The following is a 12,752-nucleotide window of genomic DNA, read 5'->3' as shown; positions in this document are numbered from 1 at the left end:
TAGAATCATTCACCGTTGTAGGCTGCTGGGCACTGGGGGGGGGGGGATTAAATGAGTAGATTCTTCTGGTACCCGCCCATGCATGTGGCCCGACCTATCTCAGCTGACTCCCCCAGCCTTGCCCTGTCCTGCCCTTCAGGGTCCTCAGCCCCCGAGTCCAACTGGCTGTAGAGGATTCCTCAGATGAGGGGGAGCTGTTCCTGAAGAAGCAGGAAGACTTTGAGCACAAATACAACTTCCGCTTTGAGGAGCCAGACTCGGCCTCGGTGTGTGTCCAGGGCCGGGGTCAGGGAGGCCCCAGACCTCTGTTCCAGGCTGGAGAGCCGCAGGTCATCTCTCTGGCTCTTCTGCTACCCTCAGGTCAAGACCTACCCGCGTACCATCGCATCCTCTGTGCGCCGCAAGGATGAGCGCAGGAAGGAGAAGCGGGAAGAAACCAGGGAGCGAAAGAGGAGGGTGAGTGGGGGAGGCCAGCTGGGGGTGACCCAGCCCACTAGGAAAGCCCATGGCCTGCCCCCTGCCCATAGGAGAAGGCCAGGAAGCAGGAGGAGCTAAAGCAACTGAAGAACCTGAAGAGGAAGGAGATTCTGGCAAAGCTGGAGAAGCTGCGCCAGGTGACTGGCAACGAGACACTGGGCCTTGAGGAGCAGGACCTTGAGGATGATTTTGACCCCGCCCGACACGACCAGCTTATGCAGGTGCGGTTCAGTCATGGCATCAAGTCCTCACGAACTTGACCAAAATCAGGTTGTTTCCTAGCGTGTGGCCTCAGAAAAGTGACTTGCTCTTTCTGAGCCTCTTTCCCTGCCTGGAAGGTGGGTCTAACAGTAGCATCTACCCCAGGGCCATTGTAAGGATAGATTGGAAAGAATTCACGTTATAGCTTAATTGGGGGCTGGGGTAGTAGCTCAGTGGTGGAGTGCTTGCCTAGCACAGGTGAGACACTGGGTCCAGTCCTCAGCACCACATAAAATACAGGTTGAATTCTTTTTTTTTTTTAGTACCAGGGATTGAACGTGGGCACTTGACTACTGAGCCACATCTCTAGCCCTATTTTGTATTTTATTTAGAGACAGGGTCTTAGAGTTTACAGAGAAAAATCCTAAGTTGAACCATTGTCAGGGACCATCCAGATCTCCTTTCAACTCATTTTTTGAGCAGTTAGTGTTTATTGCCGATTGTGAGGGAACACGGCTCAGGTGAGGGCTTTATGCAGGGGCCCCGGTGAGGCCTGAGCCTGGGGAGCTGGGAAGAAGGCCTGAAAACTGGGAGCTTCTCATCCCTGAGCTTTGTTTTCTGAGATGGAAGTAGTTACTCAGGGTGGTTGTAAGAAAAGAGAAGGATGCTCTCCAGGTTCGGACATGTAGTAGGTGCTTTATAAATGATGCAGCTCACAATACTTGCTTTCACTAGACCTCCATTGGATGCTGCGGTTCCAGCAGGGGCCTTATTTCACCTTCTTTGATTGCCTATGGTGGTGAAAATCAGTCTAACATTTATTATGCTCCTACTATATGCCAGGAATATATCTATGTGGGTATAACCCACTGGGATCAGGGTAGTGATGGGGACATGCAGGAAATGGTGGGATCTTAGAGGAGTCCCCTGACCAGGCAACTAAAATAAGTCCTCATGCCCGAGTAGCAGTTAGCCAGCCCAAGACAGGCAGAGGGTGCCACAGAGCAAAGACCTGCAAGCTAGAAAGAACTGGGTCTGTGGAACATACTGGTAGCTAGAATGACAGGGTAACCAGCAGGGGTCAGTGAAGGGTCCTGAACCCCTAGGGTCCCTTGCTTTAGGAGGTAGGTCTTGGGAGGGTACTAGGAGCCACATAGGGTGCAAGAGTAAAGGTGCCAAGGGCATTGTTGGCATCTTCATGGCTTCCTGTGAAGCAAGAAGGCCCTGCTGACCCCCAGCTCTGATCCTACAGAAATGCTTTGGAGATGACTTCTATGGCACTGCAGAGGAGGAGAAGCCACAGTTTGAGGAAGAGGAGGGGCTGGAAGGTGACATCACCTGCACAGGAGGCTGGGGTAGAAGTGGGGCCTACAGTCCAGGTCCCACCCTGACCCAACCTTTCTGTCCTCTCTGGAATCAGAGGACTGGAACTGGGACACATGGGATGGACAGGAGGAGGATGGAGCTTGGAGCCAGCAGGAGCCACACTGCGAGGACCCCGACTTCAATGTAGGTGTCACCAGTGGGGGATGTCTCAGGGGCCTAGAGGGCTGCTGGAATCTTAACTTGTGTGCCTGGCAGATGGATGCTGACTACGACCCCAGCCAGCATCGGAAGAAGAAGCGAGAGATCCCCTCCACGGGCAAGAAGAAGCGCAAATCACCCTTTGCCACAGCTGTGGGGCAGGAAAAACCTGTGTTCAACCCTGGTGAGGCCCGATGGGCCCTGGGTGATGGTGGGACTCCACAGGGCCTGGAACACCCCAGCAACCTGGCTTTGTCTCCCCTGCAGAGGACAAGACCTTTGAGGAGTATCTAGATGAATATTACCGGCTGGATTATGAGGACATCATTGATGACCTCCCTTGTCGCTTCAAGTACCGCACTGTGGTGCCCTGTGACTTTGGGCTCAGTACTGAGGAGGTCAGGGCCTTGGGTGGGCATGGGACAGCAAGGGCACCCAGGATGCAAGAGGGACCAGAGAGCTGGCTGAGGCCCAAAGATGCCACAATACTGTGGCCCATTTCTTCATCTCAAATATAATAACAATAGTGCTAATGTTGGCAATAATAACCTTACCTGTCTGAAAGGGTCTCCATGAGGCCAAGGGCCAGAGGGCTTGGCACAGTGTCCAAGGCACAATCCATTATGCCCTTTTGGCCAGGAGTTGGGGGTAGATGGTGAGGATGGAACCCAGGGCCTCACACATGCTAAGCACATACTTATTATTTTTTAGTTATAGTTGAACATATTTATTTTCATCCTTATGTGGTGCTGAGGATCGAACCCAGGGCCTCACATGTGCTTGGCAAGCACTTTACCGCTGAGCCACAATCCCGACCCCCTAAGCACATACTTTACCACTAAAGTTATAGCCCCAGTCCTTTTAGATGACTTTTAATTCTGCTAGTGTGTATCAGCAGTAGGTTGGACATAAGACTTGCTGGGATCTTGATTGAGCCCCTCCCACACAAAACAACAAAAAGACTTGGTCTATACAACCAAATGGCCCAGGTTCAAGTCCTGGCTAGGTAGCTGAGCAGTTGTGTGAACTTGGATAAATGATTTGACCACCCACACCTCAGTTTCCCCATCTTTAAAATGGAAATAAATAGCCCCCACCTTAGGCTATGAAGCAGAAATGAAATCCAACATATGTGGCTCTTTGAATAGCACCTGACAGGTTGTGAATGCCCACAAGCCCTAGTTTGACTATTGATTTATGGTCAGTAAAAATGGCCAGTGTTGACTGAGCTTATTCCATGCAGAAACACTCCCTTAATCTACCCAGTGACTTTCCAGGGGGTTCTGAAGGGATGCCCACCTCATAAATGGGGAGGCAATCTTGGGAACCTGGGCTTTACCTTGGTTGGTAAAGGTAGTTGGCATGGGACCCCTACCCTGCCTTTATTTGAGACTTCGGGGTCAGCATTGTATTTCCGGTGAGGGCTCAGGGCTCTTGGGTTCAACCTGGAGTCTGAAACTAGCCAACTTCCTGGCCCCATGACCTGGAGCAAGAATCCCCTCCCTGAACCAGTTTCTGCATTTGAGACCATCCACCAGAACCTCAAGTGTCTACTACAGAAGTCAGCGCTCTCCCAACATCACGACATCCCTGCTAGGTAGTCCTCACATGACCCTGCGTCCACCAATGAGGTGACTAAGGCTCAGGGTCTCCCTCTCCCTTCCACACAGATCCTTGCTGCTGATGACAAGGAGCTGAATCGGTGGTGTTCCCTGAAGAAGACCTGCATGTACAGGTGACGGGGCAGGGTGGGGCCAGTGCCTGGTAACAGGCTGTTGGGCCGCAAGTATGAACACCTCCCAGAGCACCAGGTGACAGGCATATCTGCCGGGTACCTGCAGGTCAGAGCAGGAGGAGCTGCAGGACAAGCGGGCATACAGCCAGAAGGCCCAGAACTCATGGAAAAAGAGGCAGATCTTCAAGTCGCTTTGCCCAGAGGAGTAAGTACTGCTGGGTTGGTAACCTGGGACTTGGGTTTGTGTCACTTTGTCAGCCACTGATTGCATGACCATGGCAATGGACTTCCCTATCTGAGTCCTGTGTTCCAGTCTACCTGCACCACTGCTGGGTGATCTTGAGCAAGTCACTACCCATCTCATCTATAAAATGGACATCCGTTTGGCTGGGGATGTAACTCAGGGGGTTTAATTCTCAGCATCAAAAATATAGAAAATGGTGGGGCTGGGGTTATGGCTTAGTGGTAAAGTGCTTGTCTCACATGTGAGGCACTGGTTCGATTTTCAGTACTGCATATAAATAAATGAGTAAAATAAGGGTCCATCAACAACTTTATGATGCTCATTATTTCCCAGTATATAAATAGGGGTAGTAGAAGCTCATAGTTCATTAAAAAAAATTTTTTTTTTCAACACGGGGAATTGAGCTCAGGGTTTCACACAGTTAGGCAAGCACTGTGCCACTGAGCCACATCTCCAGCCCTTTTTATTTAGAGAGCATATTACTGAATTGTCCAGGCTATCCTTGAACTTGAGATGCTCCTGTCTTAGCCTTCCTAGTATATGGAGTTATAGGTATGTGCCATCACACTCAGCTACAGAGTTGATTTAAAACTCAGTTGATTTATATGAATAGCTTAAAGTAGGCCCAGGCACAAATACCAAAATTATCAGCATCATAATCCATCCTTAGTGTTCAGTAAGAAAAACTTGACTTTTACATCAGGCCCAGTTTTGAACCCCAGGCAGGGCCTGAATCTCTGTAGATGCTTCTTCTTATCTATAAAATGGGGCTGTGGCTGGGGGAGGAGGGGGTGGGGGTGGGGGTGCTCAGGAGCTGGTCATGACTGGCCTGGCCTGATCCCTGACTTTTTGCCTATAGGACACAGTCACCCACAGAAGCCACAAGGAATCCACAGAGAGACAAAGCTAGCCCACAGGGGCAGCTGTCAGTGCCTGATGGGGCCTGTAGGAAGCAGCCCCAGGCAAAGAGCCCCCCAGCACAGGAAGAAGAGGTGTCTGTTTCACCCATTGAAAAGCCAGCCCCCCAAAGACGGAAGAGGAACAAGAAGGCACGGCTATTGGGCCCCACTGTGACACTTGGTGGCCATGAGTTCAGCCGTCAGAGACTTCAGGCCTTTGGCCTCAACCCCAAAAGGCTGCACTTCCGCCAGCTGAGCAAGCAACTAAGGAAACAGCGTGGGCCCAAAAACTGCCCCTAAAGATCATGGAGCAGGCAGAGGCTGATGGGCTCCTTCCCTGGACCAGGTCTTCCCTCCTGCCAACCTGTGCTATGCACCTGCTCTGGGGAACCTCATGTCTACCTGCAGGCAAGTGCATCACCCTCTCTTAAAAGATGATGAAACTGAGGTTGGCTTAACTAACTTCCTCAAGTGGCTTAGAAACCACACCTTGAACAACCTTGGACCCCACATCCCCTTGCAATGAATGCTAAGCCCAGCCATTTCCACGTTCAAGTTCAGCAGCTTTATTATCCCCCAGCAGCCAAAGTTCCCTTAGAAGGGGCTTTGGGAACATGAGGGGCACAGCTGGTCCAGTGCAAACTACAGTACTTGAGTCAGGCCCTGAGTGAGTGCCCGGGAGTCCTCCCTCACTCCCTGCCTGTGAGGAGGACCCAGTTGGCAGGAGGCAGGCTGCCTGGGGCTCATCCACTGCTAGAACAGCCCCAGACCTGCAGAGTCCTAGACAGGTCTCAGCCGGGTTTGTGGAGGGGGTGAGAATAGGGATCCTATCACCAGAGTTCTAGATCCCATATCCAAGATGACATAAATAAAAAAATAAATAGTATTGCATCTTTTCCCTCCCAATCCCATTATAAAAACACAAAGTCCTCGGAGCTTGGCCTTTTGGCCTTGAGGAGGCGCCCTGTGCGAGGGGCGCGCAGAGTGGCTGGCTGGGAAAGCTGGGAGCAGAGGTCATCCAGGCTGTGGTCCTGAGCGTGGCCCTCGGCCAGGGTGAACATGGGGTACCGTTCTGTGGCTGAAGAGGAGCTGAGAACCTGTTGGAAGGCAAGAGGCTCAGCCTCTTAACAGTAACCAATCCCAGAGCCCAGTAGCCACCCAAGGGCAAAGGCACTACCACTCACAAACAATGAAAATGGCCCTGGGATATCTATAGGATCTACTATAAAAACAGTACCCCTTCAGATGAACAGGTATTGGGGGTACCTGGAAGGACTGGTGGCCATATTATACCACAATAAGGGTACTACAGAGACCAAAAACCAGGTGAAATTGATACAGCTGCCCCCAAGGCAGTAATGTCCCAAGCCTTTTAATTCACATCCCATTTTACTCTCGTTAAATAAAAGCTGGGATTTTTCCATCTTGCAGACACCATAATCCTTGCCAAATTTTTCCTTCCAGTAGTTCTAGGGATAGAAGTCCAGCCCTTGCACATGCTAGGCAAGCACTCTGCCACTGAACTACATACCCAGCCATTTTTTTTTTTTTTTTCAGTACCAGGGATTGACCCAGAGGGGCTTAACCACTGAGCCACATCCCCAGCGCTTTTTTATATTTTATTATTGCTCAGGGCCTTGCTAAATTGCCGAGGCTGGGTTTGAACTTGTGATCCTCCTGCGTAAGTCTCCCAAGACACTGGGATTACAGGTGTGTGTTACTGTGCGGAGCTCCTCAGCCCTTTGAGACAGGGTCTTGCTGATCTGCCCATGTTGCTCTAACTTCTTATCCTCCTGCCTCTGCCCACTGAAAAGCTGGGGTTATAGCCGTGTGCCACTGCCAACCACAGGCACTTTACCACAGAGCTACATCCTCAGCTATTTTTCTTTTGAGACTGGGTTCAGAAGTTGCTTAGGGTCTGCTAAAGCTGGCCCCAAATTTGTGATCCTCCTGCCTCAACTTCCCAAATCACTGGTATTACAGGCATGCATCACCACATCTGGCCTAAAGGGAGACATTCTTTACATTTTCTAAACTATAACAGCCTGCACCGCCAGGTCTACTGGACTCAGGTCTTTGTTCCTCTTTTAACCCCAGCCCTGCCTGTGCCTCCCACCTTTCTTCTTGCTCACCCTGGTCAGCTCCGAGCAGAGCTTCTCAAACTCCTTCCTGTCTCCAGCATAGAACCCCACGGTACAGCTAGGGTCCATCTTGGCGAAGGCCATCTTGCGGGGTGAGGTACAATGGAAAGACTGAGGCAGAAAGATGAGGGAGGTTCAGAGGAGTCCAGCTGCCTCTCCATTAAGCCCAACCCCACCCTGGGGAAACCAGCTCACCTCCAGGGGAAAATCAGCCTGGCTGACATCCACTGTTGGCTGGCAGTAGTGGGGGTCCAGGTAGAGCAGGAAGTCATCTGCAGGGAGCCAGACATGAGCAGGGGAAGGGCAAGGAGGTAGGAAAGGGCACAGTGGGGCAAGGCCTACCCTGGTAGCCGATGAAGTACAGTGAGTGTCGTGGCTTGCCCCCCATGATGCCTAAGCACAGTTCTGACCGCAGTAGCTCCTGCAGGGAGGAGAGGGGGCAGAAGCAGAGGCAGGTGGCATGAGGCAGTCACTCAAAACACTTAGCAGACACCTACAGTATGTAAACCCAGTCCTGTGCTAAGCCCTGGGGAAGTAATAATAGTTAAGATGAACACACCCCTGCCTCATGGAGCTGACATTCTAGTGTGGGAAATGAACAAGGAAGATGAACTACTTATTAGAGATAATAACATTATAGAAAAGGATAAAGGAGGAAAGGTGGCTTGAAGTTTTATTTACTTTTTTTTTTTTTTTTGTGCTGTTGGGGAATGAACCCAGGGCCTTGTACACACTAGGCAAGTGCTCTATCACTGAGCTACAAGTCCAGCACAAGACTTTGCAATTTTATTTATCATTTATTTACTTACAGTACTGGGATTGAATCCAGGGGCACTATACCACTGAACTACATACCGAGCCCTTTTTAAATTTGAAACAGGGTCTAAGTTGCCCAAGCAAGACTTAAACTTGTGACCCTCTTGCCTCTGCCCCCAAGTCACAGAGATTAAAAGTGTGTGCCACTGTGCAAGGCAGACTTTGTGATTTTATTTCAATTTTATTTATTTATTTATTATTTATTTATTTATTTAAGTTTTTGGTGGACACAACATCTTTGTTTGTATGTGGTGCTGAGGATTGAACCCAGGCCACATGCATGCCAGGCGAGCACGATACCGCTTGAGCCACATCCCCAGCCCCTCAATTTATTTTTTTAAGTACCAGGTATTGAACCCAGGAGTGCTTAACCACTGAGTCACATCCCCAACCCTTTTAATTTATTTATTTGGGGAAGTACCAGGAATTAAACTCAGGGGCACTCAACCACTAAGCCACATTCCCAGCCCCATTTTGTATTTTATTTAGAAACAGGGTTTCACTTAGTAGCTTAGCACCTCGCTTTTGCTAAGGCTGGCTTTGGACTCGCAATCGTCCTGCCTCATCCTCCTGGGCCACTGGGCTTAAAGAGGCACATGCCACCATGCCTGGCTCTCAGACTCTGCAGTTTTAAACAGGGAAGTCAGCCGGACATGGTGGCACACGCCTGTAATCCCAGCAGCTTGGGTGGCTGAGCCAGGAGGATCGTGAGTTCAAAGCCAGCCTCAGCAAAGGTGAGGTGCTAAGCAACTCAGTGAGACCCTGTCTCTAAATAAAATACAAAATAGGGCTGGGGATGTGGCTCAGCGGTTGAGTTCACTTGAGTTTAATCCCAGTACCAACAAAACAGGGAAGTCGGAAAGGCCTCATTGAGAGGTGAGGTCTCAACAAAGACCTGGGGGATTAGAGAGGGAGGCATTGGCAGGGCTAGAAAGAAAGCTGTCCTAGTACAAAGGGAACAAGTACAAAGGTGCAGAGGCAGGGGTGGTGTGAAAACAGTACAGAGGCCCATGTGACTGAAGCAGAGTGAGTGACAGAGGAGTCTGGGTGAGAAGTTCACGGAGGTGACAGGAACAAATGGTTCAGCGCCTTGTGGGCTACGGGAGAACTCTTGGGTGCAAATGCATCTGGGTTTTTCCAGCTCCTGGGCCTTTGTCTTGCTGTTCCTTTTCCCTGGACCACTTCTCTGGTTCCTCATTTGCTTCTGGGCTGGGCAGGGGCTTTCCCATGCTCCACAGCCATCCCGTGCACCCGTACTGGGGAAGTTTCCTTCCCTTTAGAGTCCAGGGCACAATGCCAACTTTATTTTTTATTTATTTTTATGTGGTGCCAGGGTCGAACATGCATGCTCAGCAAGCACTCTATCGCTTAGCTACAACCCTGGCCCCAACAATGCCTTTTTTTTTAATTATTATTTTTTTTTCCTTTTTGGTGTGCTCTCCCATTGAACTACATGCCCACCCTCTAATGCCAGTTTAATCACAGATCATGCCCCTCCCACTGGACACATTCAGAATTTCTGCCTGTTCTGTTCCTCCCTGGATCTCAACACCCAGGACAGCAAGTGGCACATAGGCACTCCATGACTACTGAAAAAAAAGGATGAAGGGATGAAGGAGACACAAACTGCGATCCGAACCCAAGCTAAAAAGGTGGAGGGCTCCCAGGTGGAGATGCCAGAATCTGTGCAAACCTACCTTTACGCAGGGCACGTACACTGGGTTGAGCGTCTCACCACCCAGTCGCACAGGCACCAGGATGACCACAGACTTCCACTCAGCTGTAGAGTCCGACCTGGCCACCAGGCGTGCCACGTCCGCCTTATAAACTGGGGGGATGACAGGGCAGCAGTAGGTCACCTTCCTACCTACCCTTCAAGCTCTGGAGGATGGCCCTCAAACCCCAGGGGCCCAACCTTATCTGTACAAGCTCCTGGTGAGCAATAACATCATTGTCAGCCAAAAATTTCTAGTGCCCTCCAAAACTGCCAGACAATCCTGGGACCTCCAGGCACATGGGGATATCCCCATTTAACAGAGAGGGCGACTAAGACACGGAGACCAAGAGCATAAAACAGAAAGCAGCAGCCTCTCCTTCTAGGTCAAATGCCCCTCTAGAGTCCCAAGTTGGACTGGCCCCCCAGTGACACAGCACCATGGTTTGCCTATATAGAAATGGGAGCACCAGGTACTTTGTCCCTGTGTGTCCCTCTTCCACAAGTCCACTCTTTACTCTTCCCCAACCCCCATCTCCTTCCATGAGGCCTCTTTCCTGGCTCCCAGCAAATAGACTCAACCCTTTTTGGAAACCCCATTCTCTAAAAATCAAATCTTGTCCCAAACACAATTTTGCTTGAAAATTTATAGGTTATGCAGATTCCCTGACAGAAAACCATAGTGCTCCTGTCAAGACCCTTTTAAACTGATTTGGAGGGTAGTGAGATATTATAATAATAACTACTACTTAGTGAATATTGGCTCGTGAAAAGACTGCTCTAAGTACTTGTATTATTGCTTGTACTATTGATTCACCGAATCCTCATGACAACTCTCTGTGGCAGAGGAGACCAGACAGACCTCCAAATGTTATAATCGTTAGAACAGCAAGAGTGAATGGGACAGGGGAGAGGGAGAACCTTATGTTTCTATCAAGGTGAAGCCCCTGAAGTTTCCTCTCCTGGTTCTAGAAAGAGGCAGAAGAAAGGGACCCTGTATACCTTCTAAGCCATGGGCCTAGAATCCTTCCCAAGTGTTCCTGTACCCCAGAACTTTTCTCAGTCTCTGAAAAAGGTGAGTCCTAAGGGGCAGTTAAGGCAATGACTGGCTCCTAGCCCCTTACCTGTGCAGTCCTGAGAAACATACACTACCAGGCGGGTGACCTCTGAGCAGCTCTCCACAGCTTTCCTAGGGGTAGAAGGGAAGGCCTGAGTTCCTGGGGATACATAGCAGCTCCCATATTCCCTGCAGCTGTCCTCACCTGAGGATGTGTGCCACCAGCGATGGCCCATACCAGTCACCCGCCTTCTTGCCTGAGCTCTGTCCCAGCTCCACCAGCCGATGTAGACCGAAAGGGGCCTGGGGGTGGTCAGCAAACCAGGACACAATCTGCCGGTGCCGACGTTCCTGTTCCAGCTCAGGGGTGCCCTGAGCCCAGTGTGGGGACATCCAGCGGGCAGGCCCACGGTACCGGCTGGGAGAGGCCACCCCTGACAGCTCAGGGGGAAGCAAGCCTGTGCCCTCGGCCCATCTCCAGTCTGGTGGGGATGGAGTACATAGTCAAATAGTGCTAGTGTGTGTATGGAGGGACACAGTTCCCATTTATTCATATTTTACACACAATTCTGATACTTCTGAGAACCATAAATTTAACTATAATTTTCACATGCCTGGAACTCCATTTTTTTTCTTTCTGTTTTTCTGGTGATACTGGAGATGGAACCCAGGGCCTCACACATGCTAGGTAAGCATCCTACCACTGAGCCACACCCTAGTCCTTTTTTAAATTTTACCTTGAGACAGGGTGTTGTTAAGTTTCCCAAAACTTTCCATCCTCCTACTCCAGCCTTCCAAGTAGTTCAGACTTCAAGCACGTACCATTTCCCTTCTGAAACTCATTTTCCAAACAACTCTCACACTCCCTAAAACTAATCACTTAACACACCATTCTAACATGGCTTTAAACACTTTGCAAACAGTTTTAACACTGCTGACACATGGTTGGCATTATACTCCTAGTATACCCCTTCCTCTGCAGGCTCACCTCTGGGGAGGAAATGCAGTAGCAGGCCCTGGGCCAGCATCATCTGGCCACTGCGCAACATGCATCCCCAGCCGCAATCGGAGGTCAGGCAGCCCCCCGCCAGGGGTGGAAAGTCCCGGCGGTAAGTGAGCCACAGGCGTGACACAAAGTCTCGCTGGAAACGTTGGATGTCACCTACAAAAGCAGACCTGTCAGATGCCATCAGGGACACCTCTGGAAGCCTACCCCAACCCTGGTCCCAGCCTCATGCTCACCTTCGCCCTCAAAACGGTAGCGGCGGCCACAGAGGTGAATGCTGGAGATCTTGCTAAAGCTGGTCCGGCTTTTAACTGCCCAACCTAAGGAGACATGAGGTAGCCAGAGAAATGAAGCACTTGATTGTCAGCAATAGGGGCTTCCATTCACCTATCTGTGAAATGGACATGACTCTGGTTCCTTACTTAGGGATGCTTCTGGAATATACATGTAACACACTCCTGAGGAGGTGGGGCCCCTGGTAACAGCTGCATGTGTGTCCACCAACAACTCAGTCTGAATTATATCAGTTCTGATTATTGTACCCATTTTACCGAAGGGGGAATGGAAGCTTAGGGAAGCAAAAAAGCTTGCCCAAGGTCAAACGAAGGAATGGGCGGGGCTTGAAACATTCCCTGTAGAACCTGCCCTGGGTTCACCTTGGGTTCGGCAGGGTGGAGACCCACAGGTGACTCACAGAATGGGAACAAATGGTGGAATAATCAGCAGGGATGGGATTTGGTTTTCCTTGAGTCCCTCCAATCCTGACCGCTGAGCCCCCTCCTCACCATATTTGACGTTGTTCCAGGCAGTCAGAAACTTGGCCTTGAACTTGTCCACTTCGTCCGGCTCAACTGGGGCAGCTCCAGGAGAGCCAAGAGTGGGACCGCTGGCTCCGGAGGGCCCCAGGCCGTTGGGGTCCGGGACTCGAGGAACCCTCG

General features: G+C 50.6%; 2 protein-coding genes across 2 annotated transcripts in view; one reads left to right on the top strand and one right to left on the bottom strand.

Moving 5' to 3' along the window:
* Positions 1-5,527, top strand: part of Kri1 (KRI1 homolog) — a 9,360-nt gene extending 3,833 nt beyond the window's left edge. Inside the window, exons 10-19 of the mRNA XM_015489010.2 lie at positions 140-266; positions 361-456; positions 528-698; positions 1,931-2,006; positions 2,099-2,187; positions 2,260-2,386; positions 2,470-2,600; positions 3,873-3,937; positions 4,044-4,142; positions 5,041-5,527. Coding sequence (XP_015344496.1) covers positions 140-266; positions 361-456; positions 528-698; positions 1,931-2,006; positions 2,099-2,187; positions 2,260-2,386; positions 2,470-2,600; positions 3,873-3,937; positions 4,044-4,142; positions 5,041-5,380 — 1,321 coding nt within the window. The 3' untranslated portion in view covers positions 5,381-5,527. The remainder of the gene's footprint in view (positions 1-139; positions 267-360; positions 457-527; positions 699-1,930; positions 2,007-2,098; positions 2,188-2,259; positions 2,387-2,469; positions 2,601-3,872; positions 3,938-4,043; positions 4,143-5,040) is intronic.
* Positions 5,528-5,626: 99 nt separating this feature from the next.
* The window catches only part of Atg4d (autophagy related 4D cysteine peptidase), a 7,295-nt gene continuing 169 nt past the window's right edge, over positions 5,627-12,752 (bottom strand). Inside the window, exons 2-11 of the mRNA XM_015488818.1 lie at positions 12,600-12,748; positions 12,051-12,134; positions 11,797-11,970; positions 11,014-11,290; positions 10,876-10,940; positions 9,735-9,865; positions 7,564-7,642; positions 7,417-7,493; positions 7,213-7,332; positions 5,627-6,177 (exon numbers count right to left, since the gene is read on the bottom strand). Of these exons, the coding sequence (XP_015344304.1) occupies positions 5,992-6,177; positions 7,213-7,332; positions 7,417-7,493; positions 7,564-7,642; positions 9,735-9,865; positions 10,876-10,940; positions 11,014-11,290; positions 11,797-11,970; positions 12,051-12,134; positions 12,600-12,748 (1,342 nt within the window). The 3' untranslated portion in view covers positions 5,627-5,991. The remainder of the gene's footprint in view (positions 6,178-7,212; positions 7,333-7,416; positions 7,494-7,563; positions 7,643-9,734; positions 9,866-10,875; positions 10,941-11,013; positions 11,291-11,796; positions 11,971-12,050; positions 12,135-12,599; positions 12,749-12,752) is intronic.

The sequence above is a fragment of the Marmota marmota genome, unplaced genomic scaffold (genome assembly GCF_001458135.2).
Source record: "Marmota marmota marmota unplaced genomic scaffold, marMar, whole genome shotgun sequence".
NCBI lineage: Eukaryota > Metazoa > Chordata > Mammalia > Rodentia > Sciuridae > Marmota > Marmota marmota.
Note: the sequence above shows the minus strand (reverse complement) of the source record. Positions and strands in the feature narration are given on the sequence as shown.